General features: G+C 29.0%; 1 protein-coding gene across 1 annotated transcript in view; it reads left to right on the top strand.

Annotated features, from left to right (window-relative positions):
* Positions 1-14894, top strand: part of LOC142317728 (lachesin-like) — a 350935-nt gene that overhangs the window by 283694 nt on the left and 52347 nt on the right. The window contains exon 4 of the mRNA XM_075354276.1: positions 9047-9175. Coding sequence (XP_075210391.1) covers positions 9047-9175 — 129 coding nt within the window. The remainder of the gene's footprint in view (positions 1-9046; positions 9176-14894) is intronic.

Here is a 14894-nt window from a genome sequence, read left to right as displayed (position 1 = left end):
GTTTGTTTTTATTGCACAACATTCAGTGTATGATTTTATTCGATGTGTTACTACTTAATAAAAAAACTGAAAGAACTAATCTACGTAGTTTTACGTGTTTGGAGGGGGAATAACTGAAAAATAAACGATTCAATTTAAAAAAAGAAAGAAATATTGGTTGAACTTATTTACATCCTGATTGAAATCAGGGTACAAGTTAATTAAACATATTTGCAGTTCAACGATTTCTACGTCAAAAAAGAAAAAAAAAGTGATAAATGCACAAAATCAATCAATATAAATTAATTTTATCAAATTTATTAGAAAAGAAAATCTAGCAAGTTTTGCATAATAAGACCGAATTTTCGTTATTTTATTTCGTTTAAAAAGGTATCTAATCGAAAATTTAAAAAAATGAGGAAACTAAAAGAGGTATATATTTTTTTTGTTTTATTAAAATATATTTTCTGTTTATAACAAAATTAAATTATTACAACCGTAATTTAATGAAATAACTTTATCTCAAAATAAAAGAAAATAAAATTTAAATGTTACAATATTAAAAAAAAAACGTAAGCAAATATGACATTTATAGCCGGTTACAATATTAATGAAAGCATAAATAAATTGATCACATACAATCAGACGAAGAGAGTGCCGGCCTCCGTGGCGCGAGTGGTAGCGTCTCGACCTTTCATCCGGAGGTCCCGGATTTGAATCCCGGTCAGGCATGTCATTTTTCATACACGCTACAAATCATTCATCTTATTCTCTGAAGCAATACCTAACGCTGGTCCCGGAGGTTAAACAAGAAAAAAATCAAATGCAGAGAAGCTTCCATCGAAACTCCTCAAAAAAAAAAAAAACTTACTTATATTCCTATACAGGGAATATAAGTACAATCGTAAAGTTAAGTAGGAAAACAGTATCATTGGTAGCTCCACATAAAACAAAGGCAATTGTAATGATTAATAAACAAGAGAACGATGAATGACAGAGAGAAAAAAAATTAAAAAATATAATTGAAATTAATAATTCAAGAATAACAAATAACATTTAACGAAGTGAAATTATGAATTGATGGGTAATATTAAGTTGCTGCAGCTCAATCTTAAGTCGGTTTTTTGAGCTTTGACAAGAAATATATAGACTGTGTAAAATTCCGAACTAGTTGTAATAAAATAAATTATCAAATCTTTGGTAACGATAGGTGTTAATATGGAAAAAAATTTTTTGACTTCGAAATCCTTCTTTTTCCATATTACTTATTTAACAATTGGAAACAACAAACATAATTTTTATAAAATCGTATGTAATACAAACTATGTTGATGACATGAAAATCATGAAATCAGAACTTGAAAATAGGTGACTATTTTTACGGCATAATCCGTCACCATTTAAAAGACCGTCTAATACTTTTTTTTTAGAAAATTAACTAATGATCTAAATGATCTTTTCAACGATTCATTTAAAATAAGATTAAATGATTTAATGAGATATTATTAACAACTTTAAAAATCAACTCACGATTTAAAAAATAATTATTGGTGTGAAAAACACGCGCGCGCGATCACTCACGCACTAACATGCACACACACACGCACACACACACACACACACACACAACACACAAACACACACGTATATATAATTTTTATCAACTCACCTTACAATTTGATATATTCGTATATTTTTAACCAAAAGTAAACAAAATGCAAACACACACACGCATATATATATATATATAGAGAGAGAGAGAGAGAGAGAGAAAGACAGAGTGAGTAAGAATTCAGTTTTATTCAAGTATTTTCTTTATTTAAAAATATACCAGTAAATTGTGAATAGATTAAAAAATGCCGTTATTATTTTGGTATAAAATCATGTTTACATTTTACGTATTCAAAATACAATTTTTACATATTTCTTTCTACTAAAAGGTAATACAGAGGTTTAAGATATTAATTTATTATTAAAAAAACTAGTTTTTAAGTAGTATAAACGGAAATAACGTTATTATAATTGAAAAAGTTTTGGGTAAAAAAAATTATCTTACTTTCGAAGAAAAAACAATGATATAATGGGGAAAATATAATAAACACCGAACAGAAATATGTTTGGTCTTGTGTAATACTGATAAAATATAACATAATCTTATATTTACTCATAAAACTTTTTTGCAATTAATATTCATATAAAATAAATATATTTTTCATGGAACATTTTCAATGGAGGGGAACTATATCCTAGTAGTTTCCAACTAGTTTAGTAATAGGTCATATTTACTATAACATATGCGATATTTATTCGTACAAATACCGCGTGTTATTCTTTTCACGGCAGGGTCTGTCTATTTAATGAGTATTATTACAGTCAACGAAAGGAACTCTAGCAGCTCAAATTCATTATGTACTTCTCAGTTATGTCAAGATTGGACCAATGTTTTAAACATATTTACATACCCACTTGCATTTGAGTGCAGAGACAACACTGATCATTAAGTAATTAATTTTAATAAATAAATATAAATAAATTTCATTAGTATGTATAGATAATCTCATTCATCAGATTAATAGTAATGTTAGATACGAATTTATTGCATTATTTATGTTTAGTGTTTATCGATCATGATCACATACTATTAAGAACCATTAATTAAATAATATAAATATATTGGAATTAAATAGAGTTTTATATTAGCACTAGATCACGGTTTAGCTAACCTATTACAGTTGCTTCTGTTTCCTGTCGAGGTCGGTTTTTTTATATAATGTTTTTTAGTCAAGTAATCGGAGGCAGGTGCAGCCAGTCGCGTCGAACGTAGTTAGAGTCGTAGTGCCGCCTGTGTTGGTTGAACCGCCAGGATGTACGCAGACGTACCCCTTAAATAATGATACTCAAAATCCCCGAAAAAGATTTTTAGATATTTATCTGAAGAGTATTTGTAAGCCCAAATCAACTGAATATCTCAATTTGTGTAGTCCAGTGTTTCTCAACATTTCAGTATTTGCGACCCAATTTTCAGTCAAAATTTTCATCGCACCCCCCACCACCCCTCACATAACAATGTAAATAATAATAATAATAATATATTTTGAGAATTTTGACGGTAAAGCTACACTACGACAAACCTTAGAAATTAACAAGAATAAGAAAATTTATTGATATTTGGCAAAACCGATCCGCTGCATTGACAAAACCAAAATCGATGTCTCTCTATTGCTCTCTGGCTACCAAATCGGAATTTCTGGCGGCTTCGCGAGAAGTTTCGATTTGTCTCGAACATTCTGGAACGTCTGCGCAAACGTGTATAAATGTTGCAGCTCGTTCAATTCCAACCAGTCTCGGTCGAGTCGATCCTTCTATCGCTATCGAATCTATCGTGAACGTTTATGTTGTAATTTGCATGTTAATTGCAATTCACGATATTAATTATTCACGGCAGTAGATCTATGCAGAATCATGGATAAAGTTTTTAGGTGTGCGTAAGTGAACATTACAATCGTGAAGTATCAACCAGTGCACAGACAAGCGTGGTTCTAAAAATAAAATGAAAAATAATATTCTCGAGAATACATAAATTTTGCGTTTACCAGTACTGAAGTAAATAAAGAAGAACGGTCCCTGTGTGTCATTTGCTCAAAAGTTTTGGCAGCAGTCAGCATGGAACTTAATATACTTAAACGACCTTTGAAAGCACTTCATAGTGAGTACGTTAACAAACCCCGATAATTCTTCAAATTAAAATTAAAATCATAAGAAAAGCAAACGTTATTTAAAAAAAAAAAGATTTGTGATTGAAAAAGCTTTACTTTCCTCTAACAAAGTTTCCTATAAAATAGCCAGATGCCTCACACCACTGGTGAAGAGCTTATTTTGCCATATGAAATTCAGATTGTAGAAAGTATGTTTGGAGATAATTTTGCCAAAAAACTGCAGTCCTTACAAATGATGCAAAATAAGCATCATTTGCGTGACAAATTGTTTTCAATTCAGCATGATGAGGCAACAGATAACAGTAAAGATACTCACTTCATTGCCTATGTTCAACTTCGTGATGGTATGTCAGCAGCAGAAGAGCTACTTTTCTGCAAACCAATAGAACTCAAAGCAATACCATTCGCATTATTTGCTATCTTAAATGATTTTATAAACGAGGCAAAGATAGAGTGGAAAAATTGCATCGGAATATGCACCGATGGTGCTTGTTCAATGTCTGGATTATTCCAAAGTACACAAGCACTTGTGAAACAAAAATCTCCACAGTGTGATTGGACACATTACATGATCCACTGATAAGTTCTGCCTTCCAGAAAAAATGAGTCCTTATCTGAATATTGTGGTAACGACGGTTGTAACCGTAGTAAATTATATAAAAATGAGACCGCTAAAATGAAGAATCTTTTCTGAACTTTGTAAAGACGGTTGCAGTACATTCAGCGTTAATATTTTATTGTGAGGCTAGATGGTTATCACGTGGGAAATTTTTGCAACGCGTTTATGAATTGAAAGATGAAATCGCTGCATTTCTACAAGAGGAACACAGACCGGAAGCCGAGAAGTCTCGAGATGGTTTATTTGTGATGGAATTGAGCTATTTGTTCGACAAATCTGATAAATTAAATACCTTCAATCTTCACTTCCAAGGTGCAAATACACATATGTTGGATACGAGTGATAAAGTTAATTTTTTTTGTAGAAAATTTGAATTGTGGAGCAGAGATTTAGAGCAGAAAAGCTAGAAATATTTGGAAATGTGGATGAATGTGTTTAAACTTACAAGACTGAATAACAACATGTGAAAGTTGTTTTACAACCACTGAAAATTAGTTAGCCACGCTGGCAAAGAATTTTAAATGTATTTTCTTGCTGACGACAAGTTGGTAGCAAGTTAGGAATGGGTTAGGGATCCATTTCAAAATACTTCCAAAGGACTTCCAACTGCCGAAAAAGAAATTTTCATAGACTTCACAGCAAGTGGCTATTTCAAAAGATAGTTTAGTAATAAATCACACTTTATATTTTGAGCAGGGGTGGATGATGAGTTTTCTGCACTGAAAACAAGAGAATTTCGTATACTATTACCATTTTCAACATCCTACCTTTGCGAAACCGGATTTTCTGCGGTGGCTGCTTTGAAGACAAAATATAGATCTCAGCCTAATATAGAAAAAGAGCTCAAAATATTTATTTCTAACATTAAACCTTCCTATGAAAAACTTTACTCTGCAAGACAGGGCCAAGATCTTCAGTAGTTTCTGATGGTGATGATAATGAATGATATCTACATATATATATATATAGGTTGTTTATAAAAACCATTTATAGAATTCAGGGTATGGTCTTCCACATCGTAATAAAGAAAAAGCTTTATTAACGTATTTCTGGAAACTCTTATTTTACCGGCAATCCGCCATTTTTTATCTTTAACATAAAAATGTATTTCTCACGCATGGTTAATCGTTTCGAGCTGAAATTTCGTATACTGCTATAGAAAAAAAGAAGTTTACTTGTATAAAAATAATGGTCCTGATCTCTCAATCCACTTGCGAAATTGGCAGCCATGAAAACGTTTTAATTAATATCTGTGCTACCAATGGTTTATTTAAATATTATGTAATAAAATAATGTTAAACGTTTTATGTAAAAGAAAATTACACTCAATTTATTCAAATCCATTTATAAATAACAAAGTTATGGCAAAAATCCTTAAAGTGAGTCACTCTAGATTAAAGAATCATTTTGCCTTTCCTGCAGAATCAAATTAAGAATAACTCGACACGATCTCAACTCGAATAATTAAATTAATGTTATCAAGTAATAAATTATAATAATTTATTAAAATAATATTTTATTGTTTCTTTTATTTTATTATTGAAATCATGAAAATAATGAAATAAAAAATAACATTAATATTGAAAAATAATTCGCATTAAAACATGTTTTTAAATAATAAATCATTGTTGTAAATGGAAATAAAAACCTCAGTCCAGTTTGTCTTTTGCTGATGACAAGTGACCGTTAATAAACACTGTACGAGGTCTGTTCAAAAAACAATCGAACGTTTTTAGTTATTCGGCAACGGAGATATTTAGTGAATGCAAAAATTGTGTTTCGAATAACCTCTTCTGTAACTACATGTTCTTGGATTGTTGATACCTCGTTTAGTTTTCGTATTATTGTTGAGTATAACATGTTCAAGTGTTAGTAGCGATTTTTGTAGCGTACGATTTTTTGAAGATTGAACTTTTGTCTCAGTCTTGTAGCCGTAACCTAGCTTTCGTTTCCCGTTACGATCCTTTACATGAATGTTTTATCGTCAACGGCTTGTTCAAGGAGTTTCCGGCTATTGTCCACTCGATGTCCTTTCTGCTTTTCGATTATCAAACGAGAAACAAACTTTGCTGCACCTCGATGCATGTTCAGTTTTTCAGTCAAAATGTCACGGAATGATCCAATCGAGATGTTAACAGTTTCTGCAAGTTCTTTGACAGTCAATCGGCGATTTTCACGCACCAGATTGTTGGTTTTATGAAAATGTGTGTCATCAGTTGAAGTTGAAGGCCTTCTTGGTCGAGGGTCATCTTCAGTTGACTGACGATCACTTTTAAATCGTGAAGACTATTCGCAGTATTCCGAATATCAATACGTTTGTATCATCCAAAGCATCATCCTCGTAAGCTTGTTTCAAAACGTGAAACGTTTCTGTGAAAGTTTTCCTCAGTTTCACGCAAAATTTTACGTTGTATCGTTGCTGCCGAAAAACGCACGTTACAAAAATCGCTACTAACACTTAAACATACTGCACTCAAATAACAATAATACGAAAACTAAACGAGATATCAAAAATCCAAGAACATTCGGTTATAGAAGGGGTTGTGCGAAACACAATGCTGCCAACCGCACGTCACTAAATATCTCCATTGTCGCTAATTAAAAAAGTTCGTCTATTTTTTGAACAGGCCTCGTATAATTATGTATAAGTAATTTGAAAGTAGATATCAATAACTGATGCAATTATTTTTGTAGGACAATGATTAATACTATGAATCATTATCAACCACAAATAAATTACTTGCTTTTCATGTAGTTATATGTACGTAACAATTATTCAAACGGTGTAAAAAAGAAACTTGGATTTATATTATATTTTATGTCTTTTCACTCATACTTAACGGTTACTATACTTGATTAGCTTGGTTTCTTATTAAACCACTAAATTTTCTTTATTTTTTCTATAAACGTGAAAATTCTGTAAATATATATATACTCGTAAATATAAATATATATTTATATTTAAACAAAAAAAAAATTATAATTATAAACTGACTTAAAAATTAGCATAAGTCATCAAATCATTCCGAAGAAAATTTTTAAGTGAAGTTAATCTGTTAAGCGGTATCCAAATAGTTTGAATTCTCAAAAAATCGACAAGTGCATATTACCACGTACAAATCTATATTTGTGTGAACATTTCACGAGCAGGATCAGTCACCTCACACATTATGACACAGACTCGACTGAATCTAAACAGGTTTAAAATATTTTAGTAACAGAGTTGACATATCAAACATAAACCTAGGTAAAGTAATATTTCTTTCTTTGTTTTAAGATGTAGTGATATTAATTATTTTTGGTTATGTTAATGAGTATTTAAGGATACTAAAGATTTTAACGATTACAGAAAATCGTATTTATATGTTGGTGAAGTTATACCAATCTCATTGTATTTTATGACATACTACATCTTCGGATAGTAAAAAAAATTTAGGCTGAAAGGAATGTGATAAAACATGCGGTAGATTGATATATCTGAAAAATTTTCGATCGCATTTTTCCGGTAGTTAAAAATTATATGAAACTCAAATAAGAAAAACATTTGATAAGTATCTCGATGTGATTTCCTGTTTTATTTCCGGCGTAATGCCTAAAATAGAATTATCACAACAATTTTCTCTCATGCTTAATTTTGCTTTCTTAATGCGGCTTCCACTGACGTCGAATTTATTCTTCTTTAAAAGAAAAAGATTTTTAATGATAATGTGCCTTTTGACGTTAGTTCTTGCCACAAAATGCCTGATATAAGATGCACCTTTGTAATTACATATTGCAATCCTCAACATTGTTTGCACAGGACTACATTTCATTTGCATGTAATACGTATCTTTATATCTCACTGGGCCGTGGAGACGTTGCTTATTACTTTAACAATAAAACGTACACAGAGAAATAAAAATTAGTAAAATATTTTAAATAAACAAATTTATCATTACTTTAAGTGGTTTTAAATTTTAATTATTTTTTATGATCACTTATCTTTGGACCGAGTTGAATCAGTAGATATAAAATATTTATATGAAGGGAGTGCTTGTTATTCTGGAAGATTACTACGTCATTTTTGTAAGTGATTGTGATTCAAGTAAGGTCGTCTAATATACATATTGTAATATTTAATATAATGCAATATTAAGACAATATATTTAAAGCAATTGTCTATTTTCATGTAAACAAAATATTTTTGCTAAGCAAATTATAATATTATCAATAAATAGTATTATTTTTATTATTACTAGATACGTATTTAGCATATGCTTATCTACACAAGCAGTGATTGTACAAGATCACTAAAGAGACTATATAACTGACATGACGTTCAAATTCAGCTTGTTCCTATGATTCACATAACAATAACACAAGTAGAATTGCATCGATTGTTCATTTACAGTTACATAGATACGAACGGTAGGTATTATTATGTACGTACATAAACATATTTATATATAGATAGATATATACGTTTGTATGTATTGTAGTTTATCTGAGCCTTGGTTGAGTATTATTGATACATAAAGCTGTGCTTAAGCGCAATACATAACCATTTGAGAGTTATATATCAGTAGTTGAACAATTTTGAAATGGTTGAGCTAATATAAATAGCAGTTTATGTCAGTAAATTCCAGGAATCAAATTATGATTTAGAGTGGATCAAAAACTATTAATTAAGATTGGTATTTTAATATTAATTATAGCGTAATATAATTATAATTAATATATGTTTTATGTTTCAGTAACGAGTATGGAAGGTTCAGTGTTCAACATAACTCGAGTTAATAGATTACATATGGGCGCTTATCTTTGTATCGCATCAAATGGTGTACCTCCTTCAGTCAGCAAAAGAATTATGCTCATCGTACATTGTCAGTTATTTTATTATGATAGTATAATTATATTTAATCGATATATTTTATATAAAAAAAAGATTATATTGAAGTATTCAAAAATGAAATAAATAAATTTAACATGTTAGAATATATAACAGACATAAAAAAAAAATAAATTTTTAGCGAGATTTTATTCGTGCTCATTCATTTTCATAATACACATTAAAAAGATTCATAAGGTTAATTCACAGATGAATAAAAAATTTGAATTTTATTTTTATTTTTATATAGTATAATAATTATTTTTTCTGCTCTCCCCAAAATCACCTGTTAAGTGGAAGAAGGTAAAAACCCTCCACTGCAAACGTACAACCAATAAAAAGTTTCCAGGATTTTTTTTCGAGTGGAGGTAAATTACGATTATATTTTATTGTAATATGATTATTAAAATGTTAAATAAACCAAAAAACTTAAATAAATTCCAAAAACTGATATTTTTAAACTTTCATTGGCTTCCCTACCCCAATATTACCACCAAAGTTTTTTTTTTTTTTTTTTTGGGGGTCGTTTGTACTAGTAGTATGGTGTAGGAAGACAGTAATAAAATTCGGTTAAAAAAATATGCAATAAATAAAAAGATAGCTTTTTCAGTTTTTGGCGAGGTGGAAATTTTTGGACAAAATTTTCTTAAAAGTGGTAATATAAGCATTCATATACTCATGTACTGAATTTAATATAGAGTGGATTTTATATTATATTGATTAATAATAAATATAATATATTAATTGGGGTTTAGTTTAACAAATATTTGCAAAATTTTGAGAAAATTGGCTCTAAAAAACTATCTATCAATCCCCTGCAGAATTTAATCCCCATTGTTCCATAGGCAGAAATATCTATTTCATCAAAATGGATTCATCCAGTCAAAAATTATTAAACTTCAAACATGCCAACATACTGTATGAACATTACCCCCATCTTTATTTTATTTTTAGTGTCCCGGTCCATCGTCGATAAATGTAAAACAAAAGACCCTTACCCCATTTTTTATTGTTATTAATATATTTTCCTATTTATCTTAGTTTATATAAATAACATTTGACTTATTTGTATATTATGAAATCATACTTATAATTAATTATGAAAAATTATCGCTGACCATTTTAGCACGAAAAAGAGTACCAATGTCATATCTTATTTAATGTATTGTTAATTAGTAGATTTCAATAAAAATCTTCTTTTTTTATTATAATCCTTTTATATATAACGAATACAATAATTTTTCTTAATTTTCAACGATGTGACTTGTTATAGAAAACAAAGAAATAAATGAATTTATATATATATATATTTATCAATGATAATTGATGTAACAGATATTTATAGTTAACGATTTAAGTATCGTTGATTATAATTTATCTGAGATTATGAAACAGTACACAAAGTGAAACCACATAAAGCTATGGTACTGTATTTGAGGATATACATACAATCAACAGACACACATTCGGATAAAGACTGTCAGCTAACCAGCAGACACGTACCTAGTCATATTATAAGCAATAATGTTGCATGGCTATGAAAATGTTTACAAAATAATTAGTGTTAATTAACTGGTAGTTGATATTTACTTATTACAAAACCACGTGTCAGCTACTATGAAAGCAATGTGACATTGCTATGGAAATAGACGCGATAATCAATCCTAATTGGCTGGCTGGCTGGCAGAAGGTATTTAGTCATTACTGTCAAATTAATAAAATATAAAACAAAATAAATGTAGAGTAAAGAAAAAGTAAGATAAATAAATATAAAATCAAAATACATAATGTAAATTTATAAAAATATTAATATTAATATAGCTACGGTCCAAGTAAATTATATCTCTATCAAATATGTTTATAGAAGATAAATTAAATATGGTATAAGCACAAAATTGCAACGAATGCAGTCATAATAACTAACCATAGCGCAAAAAGGCAATAAACATTTTTAATATTAAACAAATTATATTTGTTATAACATACGAGTAACTTAAAGTAAAAATTATAATGGTTTAACAATAAATCAACTATTAAAACTAGCTGTGAAAAACTCTTAATAAAAGTAAAACCGAGTTAATAGAGTCATATGTTAAGGTACTTTAGTAATGAAATGAATGTTATATAAGATAAAAATAACTGTATTGATATGTAAATATTATTGTAAACATTATTATTATATAGACTAATTAAAATTTTAGCCTAGAACTGAAAGGACAGAATTGCATCAAAAGAATCAAGTGACTGATGATAAAAAATTATGAAAAGTTACGTATTTTGACTAATCCTTATATTTAAGATTAATTACTCTAAATGCATTCTGAATAAACTATTTGGTAACGAAAGTGCCGTTTAGAAATCTCTTTTCGATTTTTTTACAGTTAATTGTGTTCATTCATTATAATTTATAATTAAACTTGTGCAAACACATACACACGTGGACTATAAATATTAAATTGCTTAAATAGCTGCAAACTTTGCTATAAAGATATAAAACTCATACCTCTAGGATTATTCTTCAACAAGGAATTTATGGTAATCAGTCAAAAATTGGCTTATAGATTTTTTCATTTTTTTCATTTTGATTTTTTCATTTTTCGGCGTTTCATAACCCAGGGATATCAAAAAACAAAAGAAAAGTGGGGGAGTAACGTGCGTACGTAAATTCGTGTCTTAGCGTGTTTGAATCTTATTAATGTTTAACTGGATAAACCGATTTTGATGAAATTATGTACAGAGACTCGTGTATATGGAACAATTTTTTGATAAAATTTTGGGGATATTATTTCCCCAAAATAATGGTGAGGTAGATAGTCTTTCGGAGTAACTTTTCTCCAAATTTAGCAAACATAACCCAATTTTAAGCTCAGTACATGCGTGTATACTTACCGTAGCCTTTTTTAAAAAAACACTCCCCTCCCAAAATATAAAAAAAACTATGTTTTTATTTATTTAATATTTTTTAACGAATATTTTTTATGTGTTTATTGAGGGTGAGTATTCCAATCATAATTTAAAAATATCGATTTCTTAATTTTTCAAGACACTTTTTTGGTTTACATTCATTTTTCATTATTTTTCCACTATATGAGAATAAATAACCAATGCCACGAAAGTATTACTTAACGTATTAAATACTTTAATGTATTTAATACTTTACAAACTCGTTGAAATAGAACTCGGTACGGTTAATATTTGAAATTTTCAAAATATTTATTTTAAGTTATTCATTTGTAGACTGGTTTGCGGCAACTCTTCAGTTGTCTCTTTTGTCAGTCATACTCTTGAGCTCAGCTTAGATCCTACAGCTCTTATTATAATTCATCCTAGGTGTACTACTAGCATTTTTCCCTTCTATAGCACCTTCAAGGATGGATTAAGCTAAGCTATCCTGTGTTAGAAGAATATTTCCAATTCATAGTTTCTTCTTTTTCCCAATCGTTTCTAATAAGCATACCTTTTCTAATCCCATTCTCGATGAAACTTGAACATTCATTACCTTGTCAAACTACACCTTACAGTAGCACCGTAATTAAAAGGCTTTGAGTTTATTACTTTCTGCTTCCCAAATACACGAATTTCACCAGTGTAGAGGAGCGCCAGCACCCAAACCCCTTGAGCAGTTTTTCCCTGTCATATTGACATTCCTTACCGTAGAAGTTTACACTGTTTGTTGAACGCTGTCTTTACTCGGTAGATGTAGTTACCAACTTCCACCTTTGATCTTCCATGTAACTTTACCTTACTGCCAAGGAAGATAAAGAAATTTACGCTCCGAAGATGTTCACTACCCAAGACATAGTTTGAGCAAATCCTATGTCTGCTTGTCACCATTATTTTGATATTATCTTTATTTTTTAAATTATATTTCAAGCCAAGTGTTCATTCTGACTCCTCCACCATGGCTGACAAACTATGCTCGTTTTCTACACGTATAACTATGTCATCTTTAAACCGCATCTTATCGACCTTTACACCATAATTTCTTACACCTCCAACGTTTTTCATGTTTTTCTCACTTCGTACCTTCAGCAGAATCCAACACCGAATCCTTCTGTTAGTTCCACTGATTTTCTACATTCTTCTTCTGAGTCATTCTGCTTTCTGTGCACTAGAAGCTTTAGAAAATACTTCTATATTTTATTAGTCTTGTCAAAACTATTTAATTTTATTGAAAAATGGAATAATCCAATTATGACTAATTAAAATAAAATATAATTGTGATTATTTATGTAAAATTTTAAAATAAAAAGCAGATTTATATTTCACACTAATCTAGAATTCAATTTAATTTTTTTACAATAATCTTATTAGGTTTTAAAAATAATGATCATTAACTAATTATGAAGAATAAAATTATAATATTATGCGTGAAATATAATATTAATTTGAGTACGGAAAAAATCGTTCAGTGGTCCACTCTCGAAGGTTGTATCACGGTTTTTTTTTGTAGATCATTCATTTTGATTATGAACCCACATATACATACTGGTAATGTTTAATGAATTCTTTTTTTAAAATTATTATATTACTTTAGAATATGTTGTTAACTGGCCTCTGTCATCGAAAACGCTAAATATAATGAAATATTACAATCTTTAAATAGTAGTCATTTATAAATTGATTTGTAAGGATAATAACTGGAGTTTAGGATACCAAGGATAAACTAAAAGAAAGATTGAAATTAGAATAAAGGAGAATTTGGCTCATTATGTATACAAAACCCAAAGAAATCGTCCTCACGCCAACATTGCCTGGAAACTGGTCACAAAATTATTTTGTTAAAAACGATAATTTTAAGAAATACGAATTAAGAAATAAAAAGGGATTATATAATAATCCACTTCCAAAGCAAAATCTCGTTTTTGAACAATGATAGAGCGTACCAACATTCAGGAATCTTTCACATTTTAAACATATTAAAAATTATTTTCGTAAGTTGTCACTTAGAAGAATATCAGCTGGTTACCACTCTTAAATTCCCTTTTAGATAGAATTTCTATCTAATTAATTTAAGGCTTATTAATCTTTATATTTCTTGAAATAAGTTTGATTTTTTTAACTTATCTAACAGGGTTAGATTACATTAGGTCGTAGTGGGTAATTTAAGTGGGAGGTTCTCAGTAGTCTGAAGATTTTAAACTAAAATTCCTTTTTCTTTTATTCCTTCCAAAAAAGCAACAGTTTAATATATTTTCATTCAAATTATATTTTTGTAGTTTTTTCGTGAGTTCTGTTTATTTTTCAATTCATATTTTATATTATTATTTCTTTAGTTTTCTTTTATTTTTTAGTTCCTTTTTTCGTCATGAACGTATCTTGAGTAAAATAAAAATTTCTTAACAGATAAAAGTACCCTTAAAAAATTTACTCAAAATTAAATTAGAAATTTTAATTAATAAATAAAATTTAGCTAATTAATACTATTGAAAGTTTACCGTAATGTTAGAAAATTAAATGAAAACATGAATTTTTAATCGTAAAATTATGGAACGGTATTACAATTTTTTAGCTATAAGTCTTTATAAAAAAAATATTTTACTTAATGCAAAAAGGAAATTGAATTATTTAATTTTGATTACAAAAGTTTTTCGGATGTTTTCTGTGGGTTACTCAACGAATGAACTGATAATTTCCAGTCTTGAAAATTTATTTAATTAAATTACATTAATTTTTATTTTTTATAGTTTCCAATCGCAATATTTCTTAAATAT

This window comes from Lycorma delicatula, chromosome 1 (genome assembly GCF_047948215.1).
Source record: "Lycorma delicatula isolate Av1 chromosome 1, ASM4794821v1, whole genome shotgun sequence".
Taxonomy (NCBI): domain Eukaryota; kingdom Metazoa; phylum Arthropoda; class Insecta; order Hemiptera; family Fulgoridae; genus Lycorma; species Lycorma delicatula.
The sequence above is the reverse complement of the archived record's forward strand: the minus strand, read 5'-3'. Positions and strand labels throughout refer to the sequence as shown.